The 15,793-nt window shown below is 34.8% G+C and overlaps 1 protein-coding gene across 1 annotated transcript; it reads right to left on the bottom strand.

Moving 5' to 3' along the window:
- Positions 1 to 512: 512 nt before the first annotated feature.
- LOC100643678 lies at positions 513 to 11,153 on the bottom strand. The gene is made up of 11 exons (XM_048410986.1): positions 8,641 to 11,153; positions 8,044 to 8,415; positions 7,540 to 7,724; positions 7,138 to 7,426; positions 6,245 to 6,418; positions 4,618 to 4,830; positions 3,336 to 3,869; positions 2,747 to 3,118; positions 2,269 to 2,453; positions 1,877 to 2,165; positions 513 to 946 (listed from the first exon to the last, which is right to left on the bottom strand). Exons 1-11 carry the CDS (start codon positions 9,161 to 9,163, stop codon positions 768 to 770), a joined length of 3,315 nt encoding a protein of 1,104 aa, XP_048266943.1. The 5' UTR covers positions 9,164 to 11,153; the 3' UTR covers positions 513 to 767.
- Positions 11,154 to 15,793: the final 4,640 nt, after the last annotated feature.

Here is a 15,793-nt window from a genome sequence, read left to right as displayed (position 1 = left end):
GAAGCAGTCTTTTTTTATGGTGGTATGTGATCTTTCATTTAACAAGGAATAAACACGTAAGTCATCTAAACATTCTGATATCCAAAACCATGTATAAATCATTTACAGGCAGAGTGAAAGTTACCTATGACTATGTGATTACCTTCTGACAAAAGTGATGTGACATATATCATTGCATATCTTAATTAATCTGATCGCAAATTGTTCTACATAAAACATATGTACCCTATCGTAGTATCGTGGAATAATCATAAGAAAAATTTCGCTAGGAATATGAACTACAAAGAAGATATATAGTGGAAGTTCTGAGAGGCAAAGGATGTTTTGGTGGCGAAAGTTAGTCATTAGTTAGTTGCGAGTTATTTGGAGTTAGTCACGAGCCATGTGTTGCGATTTGCGAGTTGGATCTCGATTAGTTGTATTACATTACTCCATTGTATTACATTACATTACTACATTAAGCTCTAATCATCGTTTCCCTGTTTCCATCACTGTAAATAAATCCACCAATGTAAATAAAGACAGTATATAAGATATCGTATTATTGAACATTACATTCATATTAAAATTAACACTAAACAAGTTTCGTTATTTTAAGATATTTCAAATCACAATATTTAGATATTTACGATTACAATTTTAAAGTGTATTTAATATCTGAAGATTCATTTCTCCCGAGAAAGAAGTAGCGATGTTCTTTGTTGAATTTCCCCAATAGTACAATATACTTAAATTATCACAAGCGATTTGTAAAACTTTAGCTTCGTTTAACCAGCAGCAGTGGTAATCTTTCGAATGTTGAGATGTACTCCTCCTAAAGCTGTTGTAATGATTCCTTGGGGATCTAGGACAATTGGAATTTTGGTTTTTTCACAAGGTGAAACTTCGTAGTCCTTCAAAATCTGTACGACTCCAAGTTTGGATTGCATGAGTCCCAATCGCATACCTGAAACAAAGAGTGAAAGATTAAGATTAAAAGTGACAGCCAGCAGAATGTTTAAAGATACACGTTGCTACTTGCATCTTCCTGATAATGTCAATGACAAGAATACAAACTTAATCAATTATCTATTCGGGAATGTGCGCTACGGTAGAAATCTATTTGCTTAATAATCATAAACTGTATCAATATGTCTGATGGCAAAATATAGCAAACTGTACCCAATTATTGCGTCTAGCAGGAAATACAATGGAATGCGTTATTAAATATTTATTTACATTGTGGCAATTTCTTCTGATCTAGTTGTTAGCAAAGGAGATAAACTTTCGTTCGATTGTATTCTCCTGTCTTCAAATTTTCTAGTCATCCTCCATAACTGTAACACTTCAGCATATAGCTGGTGATGTTTAATTTTACCGTATGCACGTTCTGGAGTCAAGAGAAATTTGAAAGCAGGGAGATGCAGATTAATAAAAATGTTCGTATGTAATAACAATATAACAAGATATGATATGATAGTCAAGCCCAATTTTCTAACTGCTAATGCATCTAATTTATCTAATTATTTTAGTTCTAATTTTATATTCATTAGATTATGGCGAGGCAGGTCATGCACACAGTGTGATATTTAGAACCGTGTAAAAATTGTTAAGAGAGAGAATGTGATAAAAGTGATGTCGTCATGGAACTATCATGAGAAGATGCATGTTGAGATTAAGATTTCCACGCATCACATTTTGTAGATCTTAGTTAGTGAGAGTACAGTTCAAAGAAACGAATACTGATCTTGACATGTATGTACCTATGTCCTTGAAGTATACATTTCTACGCAGATATGTATTTCATTTCGATTCTTTTAACACTACTTTCATACGATTGCCATCGATAGCTTTGGCGTTAAAGATATTAGAAAATATTGCTGAAAATTTTACTAACCAATGCAACCGCGGGGACCCCCACCAAAGGGCAAATAGGCGAAACTTGGCCTGTTACTTTTGGCTTCCTCGGTAAATCGGAGTGGATCGTATTTTTCCGGATTCGGGAAGTACCGCGAATCATAGTGCAAACCCATTATCGAAATGAATATTGGGGTGCCTTTCTCTATCACCAGATCGGAATTTGGCACTTTGTAATCGGCAAGGGAAATTCTATCCATGTATGCTACAGCTGGATATTTACGAAGACTTTCAGAAACTACCATGTCGAGGTATGGTAGCGTCGTAATCTGCGAAAAGTTATATTTCTTAGTATGTTTACAACTATATAATAACCTCCTTCACATACTGTTCATTTGCGTATCTAAATTAATATTTTTGTAGTTATCATACCATATCGTATGTGATTTTGCCACCAGTTTCCTCTAGGGCATCCTGAATCTCTGCCCTAAGTTTCTTCTGTACATCTGGGTTCAATGCAAGTTCGTACAATGTAAAAGACATGGTAGTAGAAGATGTTTCAAAACCAGCAGCAAATAATATGGCCGCCTGTGCCAATAAATCGTCACCATCAAAGTCTGAGACATGCAAATTAAACATCATCGTAAAAGTTCAGCAAATCGAGCTAATATACTTTGTACGATTGGAAAATAACTTGAAAGCAAATTGGCAAATATAGATATTTGTGCAACACTTCTAATTTATAACATGAAGACAATTATGATTGAAATAGTAGTTATCTTATTTTTCGCCTGTTTCGCTGGGAGCACACGAAATAAGGATGTGCAAAAAATTATAATTCATAGATTTCTGACGATTCATAAATAATCTCATCAACAAAAGATAGTAAAACATTGCAGCAAATACGTACTGTAAACCTTCAAATTTTCATCGTTCTTGTATGTTTTCCTGATCTCGATTAGCACATCGATGAGATCATTCCTCTTTTGACCGCCATTAACTCGTTGTTCAATCACATCCCAGAAAACAAATCGGAGAAAGTTAGTCGCTTTTTCTCCAAAGAACTTCGGTTTGAGATACTTGGCTAACTGAGGCGTGAAAGATATGATAAGTGACTCCATGTTACGATGGAAACTAGAATGGAAGATCTTCCTGCCATATTCGCGGAACGGTGCTTTTGGATTCTCCAACGAACCTAGTTTTAAGCCAAACGCAGTGCTACCGATTATATCGGTGGTGAAATTCGCGCAAATATCCTTGAACTCGACTACTTTTCCATCGCCTGAAACAGATATTAGATTTCCATTGTTGCATTATTAATCAAGAAACAATTGTTGCAAAATTTGAAGCCTCTCGCATCGAGAGGATTGACTTAATTTTGTTAAACATATCTGAAAATAAGAATTATTGTTTTAAAAATATATGTTGAACTAACAACAGTTTCTCATGGTTAATCTTAATCATGGTTATTATGTAAATGCACCAGGAATGCGGCTTACCCTCCAAATCCAACGAATCGAGATGCTTTCCAAGATCGTCAGCTGCTAACAACATTATATGGAACATTTTTTTCAGCTTGCCCGGGGTAAAAGCCGGTGTCAATTTTGGCCTAAGAGATTTCCATCCCGGATATTTCATCAGGACCACATTTGCGTATCCAAACCGATCACCTTTCTCATCTGCAGTCGCGTACTTATCAGGGAAATAGTCGAAGTCTTTCACTAGGACGTGCTTCACGAGTTCTGGATCGCGAATTAACAGGTAAGGTTTGTCGAAGACGTAGAATCCTAATAAAGGCAAACCTTCGCCGCAATCGTATACGTGCTTGACAAACATTGAACCCGATTTTCTTGATAGGAGGCAGTCCATGAAGTTTCCTACGAAAGGCGTAGGTGCAAGCTCTGTGATTCCTCGTTTCGACCAGTGGTTGAATTTACGAGTCATGTAGAGATAAGCGACAATCATCACAGACGAAAAGATGAAGATGCCATCCAGACTCCAGTATAGCGTTAACAAGGCCATTTTAAAAGAGCCTGACAAGAAAGAATTTATTGGTCTTTGATATTTAAAAAATCACTAATATGTGTCCTCCTAAAGTGTTCCGTTTTTTTACGTAGGGACTTTAAGAATTTGTCAATCCATGACAAAATTTATTTTATCAATTATTAATGCAATAGGAACACAACATTTCTGATGATTTTATAAAGAACAAGAAATTGCTTAAATCTTTCTTCCTGAACTCAATTGTATATCATTTAATCGATTAATGGCTTGCTCGTGCAGAATGTTCCATATTGTAGCCTCTCGTGTGAAATAATTTGAGATTAGAATTTTAGTCAAGGAATGGGGAACATTAGGAAAGGACTACCATTTAAGGAAACCAAATTCTATGCGCTGGACGTAGTTCGTTCAAACGGAAGAATAGTTGAGGGGTAAATGTAAATTATTTTTTCAAAAAGAATGATTTCAGTGAAAGTACAATGATTGTATCCGTGACTGATCTATATGATCGTTCGGATTTTTTGGAATCTGCCTTCTTTTCCGCGTGCATCCCCATTAATTAAAGACAAACAGTAAACTTTGATAGTAATTAGGAAAATACTCTTCTATTGAAACTGAGTAAATTATTTAGAAAAGAAAGAAAAGGTAACAAATTACCGTAGGGACACATTTGAATGTAATTTATAAAATTAAAGACGAAAATTATCAGAAAATAATAGAAAATTAGAACAGATAATCTAATTTTGCGGTATGTGTTGCAGTGAAATATACCGTACGTACCGCTATGAAACAAATACTTCGTCACAAACACTATAAGGTAGCAGATACCAAATAAAATAAGAAAATATTTTCGAAGCTTGTAATGTCCATTACGAGAGTGAGCTTTGCATTGTCGGCTGTGATGGTATATACGTCTCATTTGTAGTCTCCCCTCTCTTGTGAAATTTACCGCTGATTCATTGCTTGCTGACAAAGTGCCATTTGCGAAAAATTCTCGTAGCAGATTTTAGCATCTAGAAAATGGTAAGAATTGGCATCTTAACTGGTAAGATATTTTTTTCGAAGTTATCAATTGTTTTTAATGTATGATTAACATCTCGGCCATAATTCACTACCTGATTTTCACACATTAAGAGACATATTATAAAATTTCTATCTACAGTACGAACATTTTGAATATTACACAATTATCGTAAAGAAGTAATTCGATCAATGATTTCCATTGAATGAGACAATGAAAAGATTGCATGGGAAACTGAACTTTCACATTCGAATCGTATTTTCACACGTAACAAGGTATAGATATTGGAAAGTGTCTTTTTATCACATTCCCATTTCTACACAACGCGGGATAAATATCAGGACAAACTAGAAGGGTTTGGGTCATATAAATGTCAATTCTCTATAATTTCACGCAAAGATATTTTTTACCATTTTTTCAACATGACCTAGAGTATATTTTCTTAAAGTACATATTCTAGAACATACATCATAACATCTATTGTAACGAATAATCTTTTGCATAGTTGAAAAAGTGTTATCAATGAAGTTAGAGGTTACAACGTATCAGCGTTATTCGCCTTCTTAACAGCAAAAAGTGCAGTAATATTTTTGAAGTAACATACGTGATAATCTCATAGTCAACCGTAAAACATATTGTGAAGTGTCAAATGAAATTACTAAAATCAATAAAAATGTACAAATTATTAACAAGTGAATAATCTCATTTGATAATAAATATTATGGAGGTTTTCAATTACGAAGTTATCCAGGAGATTTAGAGTTGGATTTCGCAGAAAAATTTCTACGACTTATTGCCCCATTAATATTTCATAAATATTTTTATGTTGTATTGATGAATAATGTAATCTGCAATTTATTAAATTTTTAACCCCTCTATGGAAAAATATCTTTGGCTTAAATGCTTACTCCTTATGCAATATACTACTCTATTGTCACATGCTAAATTATTATCGAGCAGAAGAGACACATATGTATATTGGAATAGATGTAAAGTTTAAAGGTGAAGCAGTCTTTTTTTACGGTGGTATGTGATCTTTCATTTAACAAGGAATAAACACGTAAGTCATCTAAACATTCTGATATCCAAAACCAGTATATAAGTAGTGTATAAGATATCGTATTATTTAATATTACATTCACTTTAAAATTAACACTAAATAAGTTTCGTTACTTTAACATATATCAAATCACAATATTTGGACATTTACGATTAAAATTTTAAAATATATTTAATATCTGAAGATTCATTTACCCGAGAAAGAAATGACGATTATACTTGGTCGGAACTTCGTCGATTCGGAAATAAAATATATCTAATTTATTACAAACAAAGCAGCAAATTGGAATGCACAACGCGATTCGTAAAGCTTTAGCTTCGTCTAATTAACAGCAGTCGTAGTCTTTCGAATGTTGAGATGTACTCCTCCTAAAGCTGTCGAGATTACTGCATTGGGATCTAGAACTATTGGAATTTTGGTCTTTTCACAAGGTGAAACTTCGTAGTCCTTCAAAATCTGTACGACTCCAAGTTTGGCTTGCATGAGTCCCAATCGCATACCTGAAACAAAGAGTGAAAGATTATGATTAAAATTAATTATGATTAAAAGTGACAGCCAACAGAATGTTTAAAGATACACGTTGCTACTTGCATCTTTCTGATAATGCCAATGACCAGATTAGAAACTTAATTAATTGTTAGTAATTAACTTAATCTAGTTGTTAGTAAAGGAGACAAACTTTCGTTTGTTTGTATTCTTCTGTCATCAAATTTTCTAGTCATCCTCCATAACTGTAACACTTCAGCATATAGCTGGTAATTTTTAATTTTACCGTATGCACGTTCTGGAGTCAAAAGGAATTTGAAAGCAGAGAGATGCAGATTAATAAAAATGTTCGTGTGTAACAATAATATAACAAGATATGATGTGAATGTCAAACCCAATTTTCTACATAATACACATAATTTTTCTAATTATGTTAGTTATAATTTAGTAATAATTATGTTAGTTATAGTTATAATTAATATTAATTAATCTTAATTAATGTGATTGCAAATCGTGCTACGTAAAAAAAATAATTATCTTATCGTTAATAATATAAGTACAGTTTGAAGAAACGAATACTGATCTTGACACGTATATATCTACGTCCTCGAAGTATACATTTCTACGCAGATATGTATTTCATTTCGATTCTTTTAACACTACTTTCATACGATTGCCATCGATAGCTCTGACGTTAAAGATATTGGAGAATACTTCGGAAAATTTCACTAACCAAGGCAGATGCGGGGTCCCGCACCAAAAGGCAGGTAGGCGGAACTTGGCCTGTTACTTTTGGCTTCCTCGGTAAATCGGAGTGGATCGTATTTTTCCGGATTTGGGAAGTACCGCGAATCGTAATGCAAAGCCACTATCGAAATGAATATTGGAGTGCCTTTCTGTATCACCAGATCGGAATCAGGTACTTTGTAATCGGCGAGGGTAACTCGATTCAAGTTTGGTACAGATGGATATTTACGAAGAGTTTCAGAAATTACCATATCGAGGTATGGTAGCGTCGTAATCTGTGAAACATTATATTTCTTAGTATGTTTAGAACTATATTATAACTTCCTTCACATACTACTGTTTGGAACACTCTCGTGTTTCTAAGTTAATATCTTTGTAGTTGCCCTACCATGTTGTATGTGATTTTGCCATCATTTTCCTCCAGAGCATCGTGAATCTCTGCCCTAAGCGTTTTCTGTATATCTGTGTTTAATGCAAGTTCATACAGTGTGAAAGACATGGTAGCAGCAGATGTTTCAAAACCAGCAGCAAAAAATATGGCCGCCTGTGCCACTAAATCTTCACCATCGAATCCTGAAACATGCATATTAAACATCATCGGAAAAGTTCAGCAAATCGATCTATTATATTTAGTACAATTGGAAAATGACTTGAAGATAAATTAGCAAATATAGATATTTGGTCATAATTTTCAATTTGTGACGTGAACATAATTATATTGGAAGAAGTAGTCGTGTTATTTTTCGTCTGTTTCAGTAGGAGTTCACAGAAATAAGGATACGAATGAAATCGTAATTCACAGAGCATGTTATTCGAAATTTCTGATTTTCGAAATCGATTGATAAATAATTTCATTAATTGAAATTAGTAAAATATTGCAGCAAATACATACTGTAATTCTTCAACCTTTCGTCGTTTTTGTATGTCTCCCTGATCTCTGTCAGCACATCAATGAGGTCATTTCTCTTTTGACCCGAATTGTCCCGTTGTTCAATCATATCCCAGAAAACAGATCGGAGGAAGTTAGTCGCTTTTTTTCCAAAGAACTTCGGTTTGAGAAACTTGGATAACTGAGGCATGAAGGTTATGGTAAGGAAATCCATGTTACGTTCGGAATTAGAATCAAAGATCCTCCTGCCACATTCACGGAATGGTGCTTCTGGATTCTCCAACGAACCTACTTTTAAGCCAAACGCAATGCCACTGATTATATCGGTGGCGAAGCTCGCGCAAATATCCTTGAACTCCATTGCTTTTCCATCGCCTGAAACAGATATTAGATTTCCTGTGATGTGTCTAGCGTTGCTGCATTTTTAATCAAGAAAAAATAGTTGGAAAATTTGAAGTCTCTCGCATCAAGAGGATTGCCTTTAATTTTGTTAAACATTTCTATTAAATAAGAATAATTGTTTTAAAAAAATATATATTGAGCTAACAATTTCACATATTCCATCTATTATTACGTAAATACACTAAAATTGCGGCTTACCCTCCAAATGGAACGAATCGAGATACTTTCCAAGGTCGTCAGCGACCATCGCCATTAACACGAACATTTTCTTTAGCTTTCCCGGAGTAAAAATCGGCGTCATTTTTGGCCTAAGAGATTTCCATGCTGGATTTTTCATCAGTATCATATTTGCGTATCCAAGACGATCATTGTTCTCATCTGCAGTCGCGTACCTGTCAGCGAAATACTCGAAGTCCTTCACTAGAACGTGTTTCGCGAATTCTGGATCGCGAACTAGCAGGCAAGGTTTGTGGAAGATGTAGAATCCTAACAATGGAAAACCTTCGCCATAATTGTACGCATCACTGAGAAATTGTGCGCTCGATTTTTTTAACAGTAAGCAGTCCATGAAGTTGCCTACGAAGGGCGTAGGTTTAAGTTGTATGATTCCTCGTTTAGACCAGTAATTGTATCTCCACATTAAGAACAGATAAGCGGCAACCGTCAGGGACGAAACGATGAGGATGCCACACAGAGCGCAGTATAGCGTTAATAAGGCCATTTTAAATAGGCCTCACAGGAAAACTGATCAAAAATGGTTACACTAATGATAAAACTTGATTAATGAATTAAAATATTCACTTTATTTCAACAACTTCCTATATATAGACAGTTACGCGCTGTACGTGTAGATATAAGTTAGACTTCCGATTGATCAATGAACAGAAAATCAGTCTGGAGATGTTTACTAATCTAAGGATGATGAACCAATGAATTTCGGTGATGGTGTTGTGGCTCAAGAAAGCTATTGGATGGGTGTGTCTAATGCACGAGGCCCTTGGATTCGTAGATGGCAGTTTGGCTGGGAAAGTGAGGGCAACAGTCATTGCATTTAATTGGTGAAGGAAGAGTGTGGTGGGTAAGGAAGAGTTCTAGTCGCCCCCGTGAGAAGGCTAACGGGAGATCCTGTATCACAAGAGATCCTGTGGGTCACAAGCTAGACAATACTTTGCGGAATGTTTCATGGTAATACAATTACTTTGGAGACTTGTCACCCTTATTTCTTATGTAGAGGGAAATATTGGCGTCTACTCTCTCTTTGGTCGGATATTCTTTATCCGAAAGTCGACGTCACTATGCTACTGCGAAACGAGGGAGGGTGAGTATTAAGGGGGTGTACGCACCCCGATCACTTAACGGTTACCTGTATCGGGCCTCGGTGACAAGGTTTACGATACGTCGAATGGCCTACTTATATCGATAGCTAGTTAATGTTGTTAGAAATTTGCCTCGGGTCATCCGAAATTCTGATGGTTTTATCGTAAACTTCCTACTTTGAACCGGTCTTCGTTCACATTTTAGGGCCGTCGTATATGGTAAAAATTACTTACAGCAATTCAAAATTCATGAATATCTAAGATGAAACACTCGCTATGATATTTTGTTCTACGAGTGCAAAATAAATTTTCATTTATATGGAACTTCATAAAAATACGAAACTCCACAAACATTTACAAGTCTATTAATATATAATTAATGTATTTGTTATGTCCGATAACTTTTGCGTAAACCAGAATCCATTTCTTGGTCGAGGCGATCATTATCTGTGTAAATATAATTAGTCGGACCGCAATAATCCTAATGAACTGTCATAAAACTAAGCATTCATATTGTACTATTAGGCTCTTAATTGTTCTGGGATATATTCAAGTCGAGACGTTCCTTACGATTATTGTTCCATCAGGTAAAAATGGGAAAGTTAGGTTTTTTCCAACGGTCATTGTTCAACAGTCATTCCTACCCATCAGCGACCGATTGTGAGGCGATTAACACCCAGCAATAGTTCTCCTTTGCGATAGCATCATCACCGAACTTTACTATTCTATCTTTTGATCATTCAGCAGACGTTCGACAAAGTGTGGCGTAAAAGACTTTTATTCAAAGAAAATCCTACCACACACCCACTACTCCATCTTAAAATCATATCTAACCAATAGGCTGTTCATGATTAAATACTTAGACGCTATAAGCACAACATTTCCAATAGAAGCTGACATATCCTAAGGCAGTGTTCATCTACACTACCAATTTACTAAGTTTAACAGAGATAACCACAGCGACATTTATTAATGATACTGCTTTACTAGCATCCCACTTAGACCCGATAATCGCCTCCTCTACTCTCCAGCGAGATCTCGACTCTATGGAAAAGCGGTACCACAGATATGGTATAATATTTTAATTCCAAACAAAAATTCCGTTAGATATCTGGGCATGATTCTGAACAGAAGAATGACATGGAAACGACACATCGTTAACACATTGACAGTCACGTGCGTTTTCAAAGAAGTCTCCGTTAGGCCACGCGTGCAGCAGTATCAAGCGTTATCTGCTAGGTGTTCCTATCGATATTTTAGTAATGCGAGTCGCTCATGTGGTGGTCTCGAGAATCATCTTTCGTTTCGTTTGTTCGCAACATTAAAACCACTAGCTGTTGTTGAATATAATGAAGGAAAGTGTGGTACAGATTATTCCGACCAAATGGTTTTTTATACCACCACAATTAGAAAAGGAATCAAATGGTACAGAAAACTTGGCATTCAACTCCTTCTGGGAATTTCTGTTGTAAACGCTTTGACGGTTTATAAAATTGCAACAAGGAAGAATATAAATATTAGAATATTTAGACAATTATTAGTTGCAAAATTATTAGGGTTGTTTGAAAATCCTTGTCAGAAAAAAAAAAATCAAAAAATCCTTGTTTTCGACAGAGTCGGCATAATATCGCCGTTCGGAAAAATGATTCCGAAAGAAGCATTAGATGCGCATGCAAACTATATTATGCAAATAAAAGACGTGGAATGGACCGAACAAAGGCACAAAAGAATTTGAAGAAAACAACAACTTATTGTCCAAATTGTCCCGACCAACCTCAGTTATGTATAGAATGCTTTAAAGTTTTACATTCTAAATAATTTTTTAATAAACTATTTTCGTATCACTTTTATAACAATTCAGCAGTTTTAATATTATGGAATATCGTTATGGAATGTCAACTAAGCGACACCTGAATACGGGTGACGTGGCCCGATCAGAAACTTTGTTGACACCCGAATACGGGTGACGTGGCAGTCAACATGTTAATAAATCCAAACAACTTAAACAATTTGGTCGGTTCATTGGCAAACGTTCCAACTTAAACCTGCAAAATAAATTAATGCTATATGAGGTCATATTAAAACCTGTTTAAACCTATGTGGTTCACTTATGGGGAAGAGCAAGTAATTCCAACATAATTCTTCAACGATTCCAATCGAAAACTCTGAGATACTTAATAGATGCACCTTGATATGTTACCAACGAATCGAGACCTTAAGATACCAGTTAAAGAAGAAATATCCAAATGCAATAGTAGATATAGCATAAGAGTTAACAATCACCAAAACCCAATAGTTACTCAATTACTTGACACAACGGATCAGATGCGCAGGCTAAAAAGACATTACCCTTTAGATTTAAGCATTAGAGTCAACTAGAATCAAACATACAATAAACACTTATTAAACACGACATAGTATCACGCCAGAATAGTTTACTTATAATTCTCAATGAGAATTGATTGTAAACAACTTCCAAATAAAAAAAAAAAAGATATTTTGATTATTCGATATCTCTTAACCAGCTTTTCATGCGTTGACTAGTCAATATCTTGACTAGTTTATAAGACTTGCATTAATTATCTGTTTATCTTATATCTACACGCACCGAACTTAAATATCTATGCTTACAAAGTTATTGGAATAAAGTGTACCTGTTACATCAGTGTTATGATCGGTTCAACCATCATTATTATCCCAAACAAAATAGAGATTCGATCATTTCATAACATCGATGAACTAATCCTGACGGGAGTTCATGACCAAATTGTCGCGCTTCCTCGTGATCGCGTCGCTCCACGAACGATCGAAAAATATTATTTTATTGATCTTTGATTTTTAAAAAATCGCTAATGCGTGTTCTCCTAAAGTCTTTCGTTTTTTTATTTAGGAACTTTAAGAATTTGTTGAACCATGACAAAATTTATCTTAGCAATTATTCATGCAATACACATGGAACACATCATTTCTGATGTTTTTTTAAAGAAGACGAAATTGCTCGAATCTCCTTTTCAGAACTCAAACTTCATGAATCGGAGTAAGGGCACATTTGAATTTAATTTGCAAAATTAAAGACGAAAATTATCAGAAAATAATAGAAAATTAGGACAGATAATCTAATTGTGCGGTATGTGTTCCAGTGAAATATACCGTACGTACCGCTATGAAACGAATTCTTCGTCACAATCACTATAAGGTAGCAGATATCAATTAAAATAAGAAAATATTTCCGAAGCTTGCAATGTACATTACGAAAGTGAGCTTTGCTGTCGACTGTGATATAGTATATACGTCTCATTAGTAATCTCCCCTCTCTTGTGAAATTTACCGCTGAATTGCTGCTTGCTGACAAAGTGCCATTTGAAAAAATTCTCGTAGCAGATTTTAGCACCTAGAAAATGGTAAGAATTAGCATCTTAACTGGTAAGATATTTTTTTCGAAGTTATCAGTTGTTTTTAATGTATAATTAACATCTCGGCCATAATTCACTACCTGATTTTCACACATTAAGAGACATATTATAAAATTTCTATCTACAGTACGGACATTTTGAATATTACACAATTATCGTAAAGAAGTAATTCGATCAATGATTTCCATCGAATGAGACAATGAAAAAATTGCATGGGAAACTGAATGTTCATAATCGAATCGTATTTTCACACGCAACAAGGTATAGATATTGGAAAGTGTTTTTTATCACATTCCCATTTCTAGACAACGCGGGACAAATACCAGGACAAATTAGAAGGGTTTGGGTCATATAAATGTTAATAATCTATAATTTCTCGCAAAGATATTTTTTACCATTCTTCCAACATGACCTAGAGTATATCTGCTTAAAGTACATATTCTAGAACATACATCATAACATCTATTGTAACGAATAATCTTTTGCATAGTTGTAAAAGTGTTATCAATGAAGTTAGAGGTTACAACGTATCAGCGTTATTCACCTGCTCAATAGCAAAAAGAGCAGTAATATAGTCAGTAATATTTTAGAAGTAACATACGTAATAATTTCATAGTCAACCGTAATTCAAATTCGTGAAATTACTAAAATTAATAAAAATGTACAAATTATTGACAAGTGGATAATATCAACTGGTAAAAAATATTATGGAAGTTTTCAATTACAATGTTATCCAGGGGATTTAGAGTCGGATTTCACAGAAAAATTTCTACGACTTATTGCCCCATTCATCGTGCAATGAATATTTGTAGAATGTATTGATAAATAATAATGTAATCTGTAATTTGTTAAATTTTTAACCCGTCTATGGAAAAATATCCTTGGCTCGAAACTTATTCCTTATCCATATGCTAATATTGTTATATGTTAAATTGTTATTGAGCAAGAGCGATAACCATGTATATTGGAATATATCTATAATCTGAAGTTAAGCAGTACTTTTTTTATGGTGGAATGTGATCTTTCATTTAACAAGGAATAAACAGCAAATCATGTCAACATTCTGATATCCAAAACTATGTATAAATCATTTATAGATGGAGTGAATGCTGCCCATGACTATATGATTGCCTTCTGACAAAAGTGATGTAGCCATGTGACATATATCTTTGTATATGTTTATTAATCTGATTACAAATTGTTCTATATAAAACACATATACCATATTGTAGTATCGTGGAATAATCATAAAAAGAACTCGTTAAGTGTGCGAACAACAATGTAAATAGAAAATGGAACAAACCAGATATGATGGGAAATTCTAATGGGCCATGTAGCACATCGATATAACTGCGGTCCTTCATAAAATTAGGTGTCTGGAAAAGGATTACGTAAACGTGTTTGGTCATGGGCCTCAGCGGAACACGTGCGTGTGTTGCGTGAACGAAGACTGTAACGAAAAGATGTTTTGCTAGAGAAAGTTAGTCGATAATTAATTGAGCTAGCTGGAGTTACGAGTCATGAATTGTGAGTTGCGAGTTGGTTCTCGATTGGTTGCATTACATTTACAGTAAGCTGTAGTTAAATAATCATCCTTTCCTGTTTCAATCATATACACCATCGAAGACTTCGGTCCGTCGAGAATTAAAGACTGTAAAATTGGGAAAATCCGAGAACTTTGGCATTTCCGTAGAGAAGGAAGAAGTTGTTAAACCTGTAATAGATATTAAACGTGTTCATTTATTTAATAATAAGACGAGTAAATAATTATGACAATTAAATATTAGGTTGTTCGATAAATGTCTTTCTTTTACAGATCCGTCTTTTACAACAACGTATCTTTATACAAACATGAATCCTAATCTGTCGAACGTTGTGATCTTTAGTTTGATAGAACAAAATGGATCATACGTAATTTGATAAAATAATATAAAACGGAAAATGTTGTGCATCCATTTCCTTGTAAAATGAAAGAAACTTTTCGGACTACCTAATATATAAAAAATCACTTTAAGTAAAAAATACAGAGTTTATAGTATATTACGTTGTAATTGTTGCTCGTCCAATGCTACTCGCTTGATAGACTGATAGACTGTTAGACTCACTATAATGATACTGATTATGAACGCCCTAGTTATACTAGTCGGAAGAGTATCGGAAATATTTGAATTCGATCGCTGTTGACGGTTACACAATGGCGATACCGTTCTGTTCGGAGATTGTTTACTTTTAAATCTTATACATATTAAACGATGTTTATACTCCGAAGAGAAACAATAACACGAGTGACCCTCGATTCAAATCACCCTATGATACATGTGCTGCTACAGACCTTTCTACGTGATTTAGAAGATGGATGTAAATGAAGTGACAGCCAAATCGATGCAGTTCCAAATCGGTGAGGACATTATTCAGATTTCTGGACGTAGAGTGCGTGGTATGTCGATCGTCGAAGTTAGATGACTGTTAAAAGTATGTTTGGAAACCGTGGAATTTTTGGTGGCCAGAGAATCGACTTTCGCCTTCGATAAAGAGCTAGGTGACGCGTTGGACGATATTCTTGTACGAAGCGACTTCGAGTTGTGAACTGTGGAACAAGAGAAAACGGCTGATGTTCCCGAT

This window comes from Bombus terrestris, chromosome 12, assembly GCF_910591885.1.
Source record: "Bombus terrestris chromosome 12, iyBomTerr1.2, whole genome shotgun sequence".
NCBI lineage: Eukaryota > Metazoa > Arthropoda > Insecta > Hymenoptera > Apidae > Bombus > Bombus terrestris.
This window is presented reverse-complemented; position numbering and strand designations above follow the sequence as displayed.

Excerpts from the sequence above, each read along its gene's own strand:
- LOC100643678 (XM_048410986.1), bottom strand. The coding sequence starts at position 9,163 with ATGGCCTTATTAACGCTATACTGCGCTCTGTGTGGCATCCTCATCGTT. Across the intron at positions 8,416-8,640 it reads CGATTCGTTCCATTTGGAGG|GCGATGGAAAAGCAATGGAG; the intron begins GTAAGCCGCAAT and ends TATCTGTTTCAG. Across the intron at positions 6,419-7,137 it reads GGGACCCCGCATCTGCCTTG|GTATGCGATTGGGACTCATG; the intron begins GTTAGTGAAATT and ends TCTTTGTTTCAG.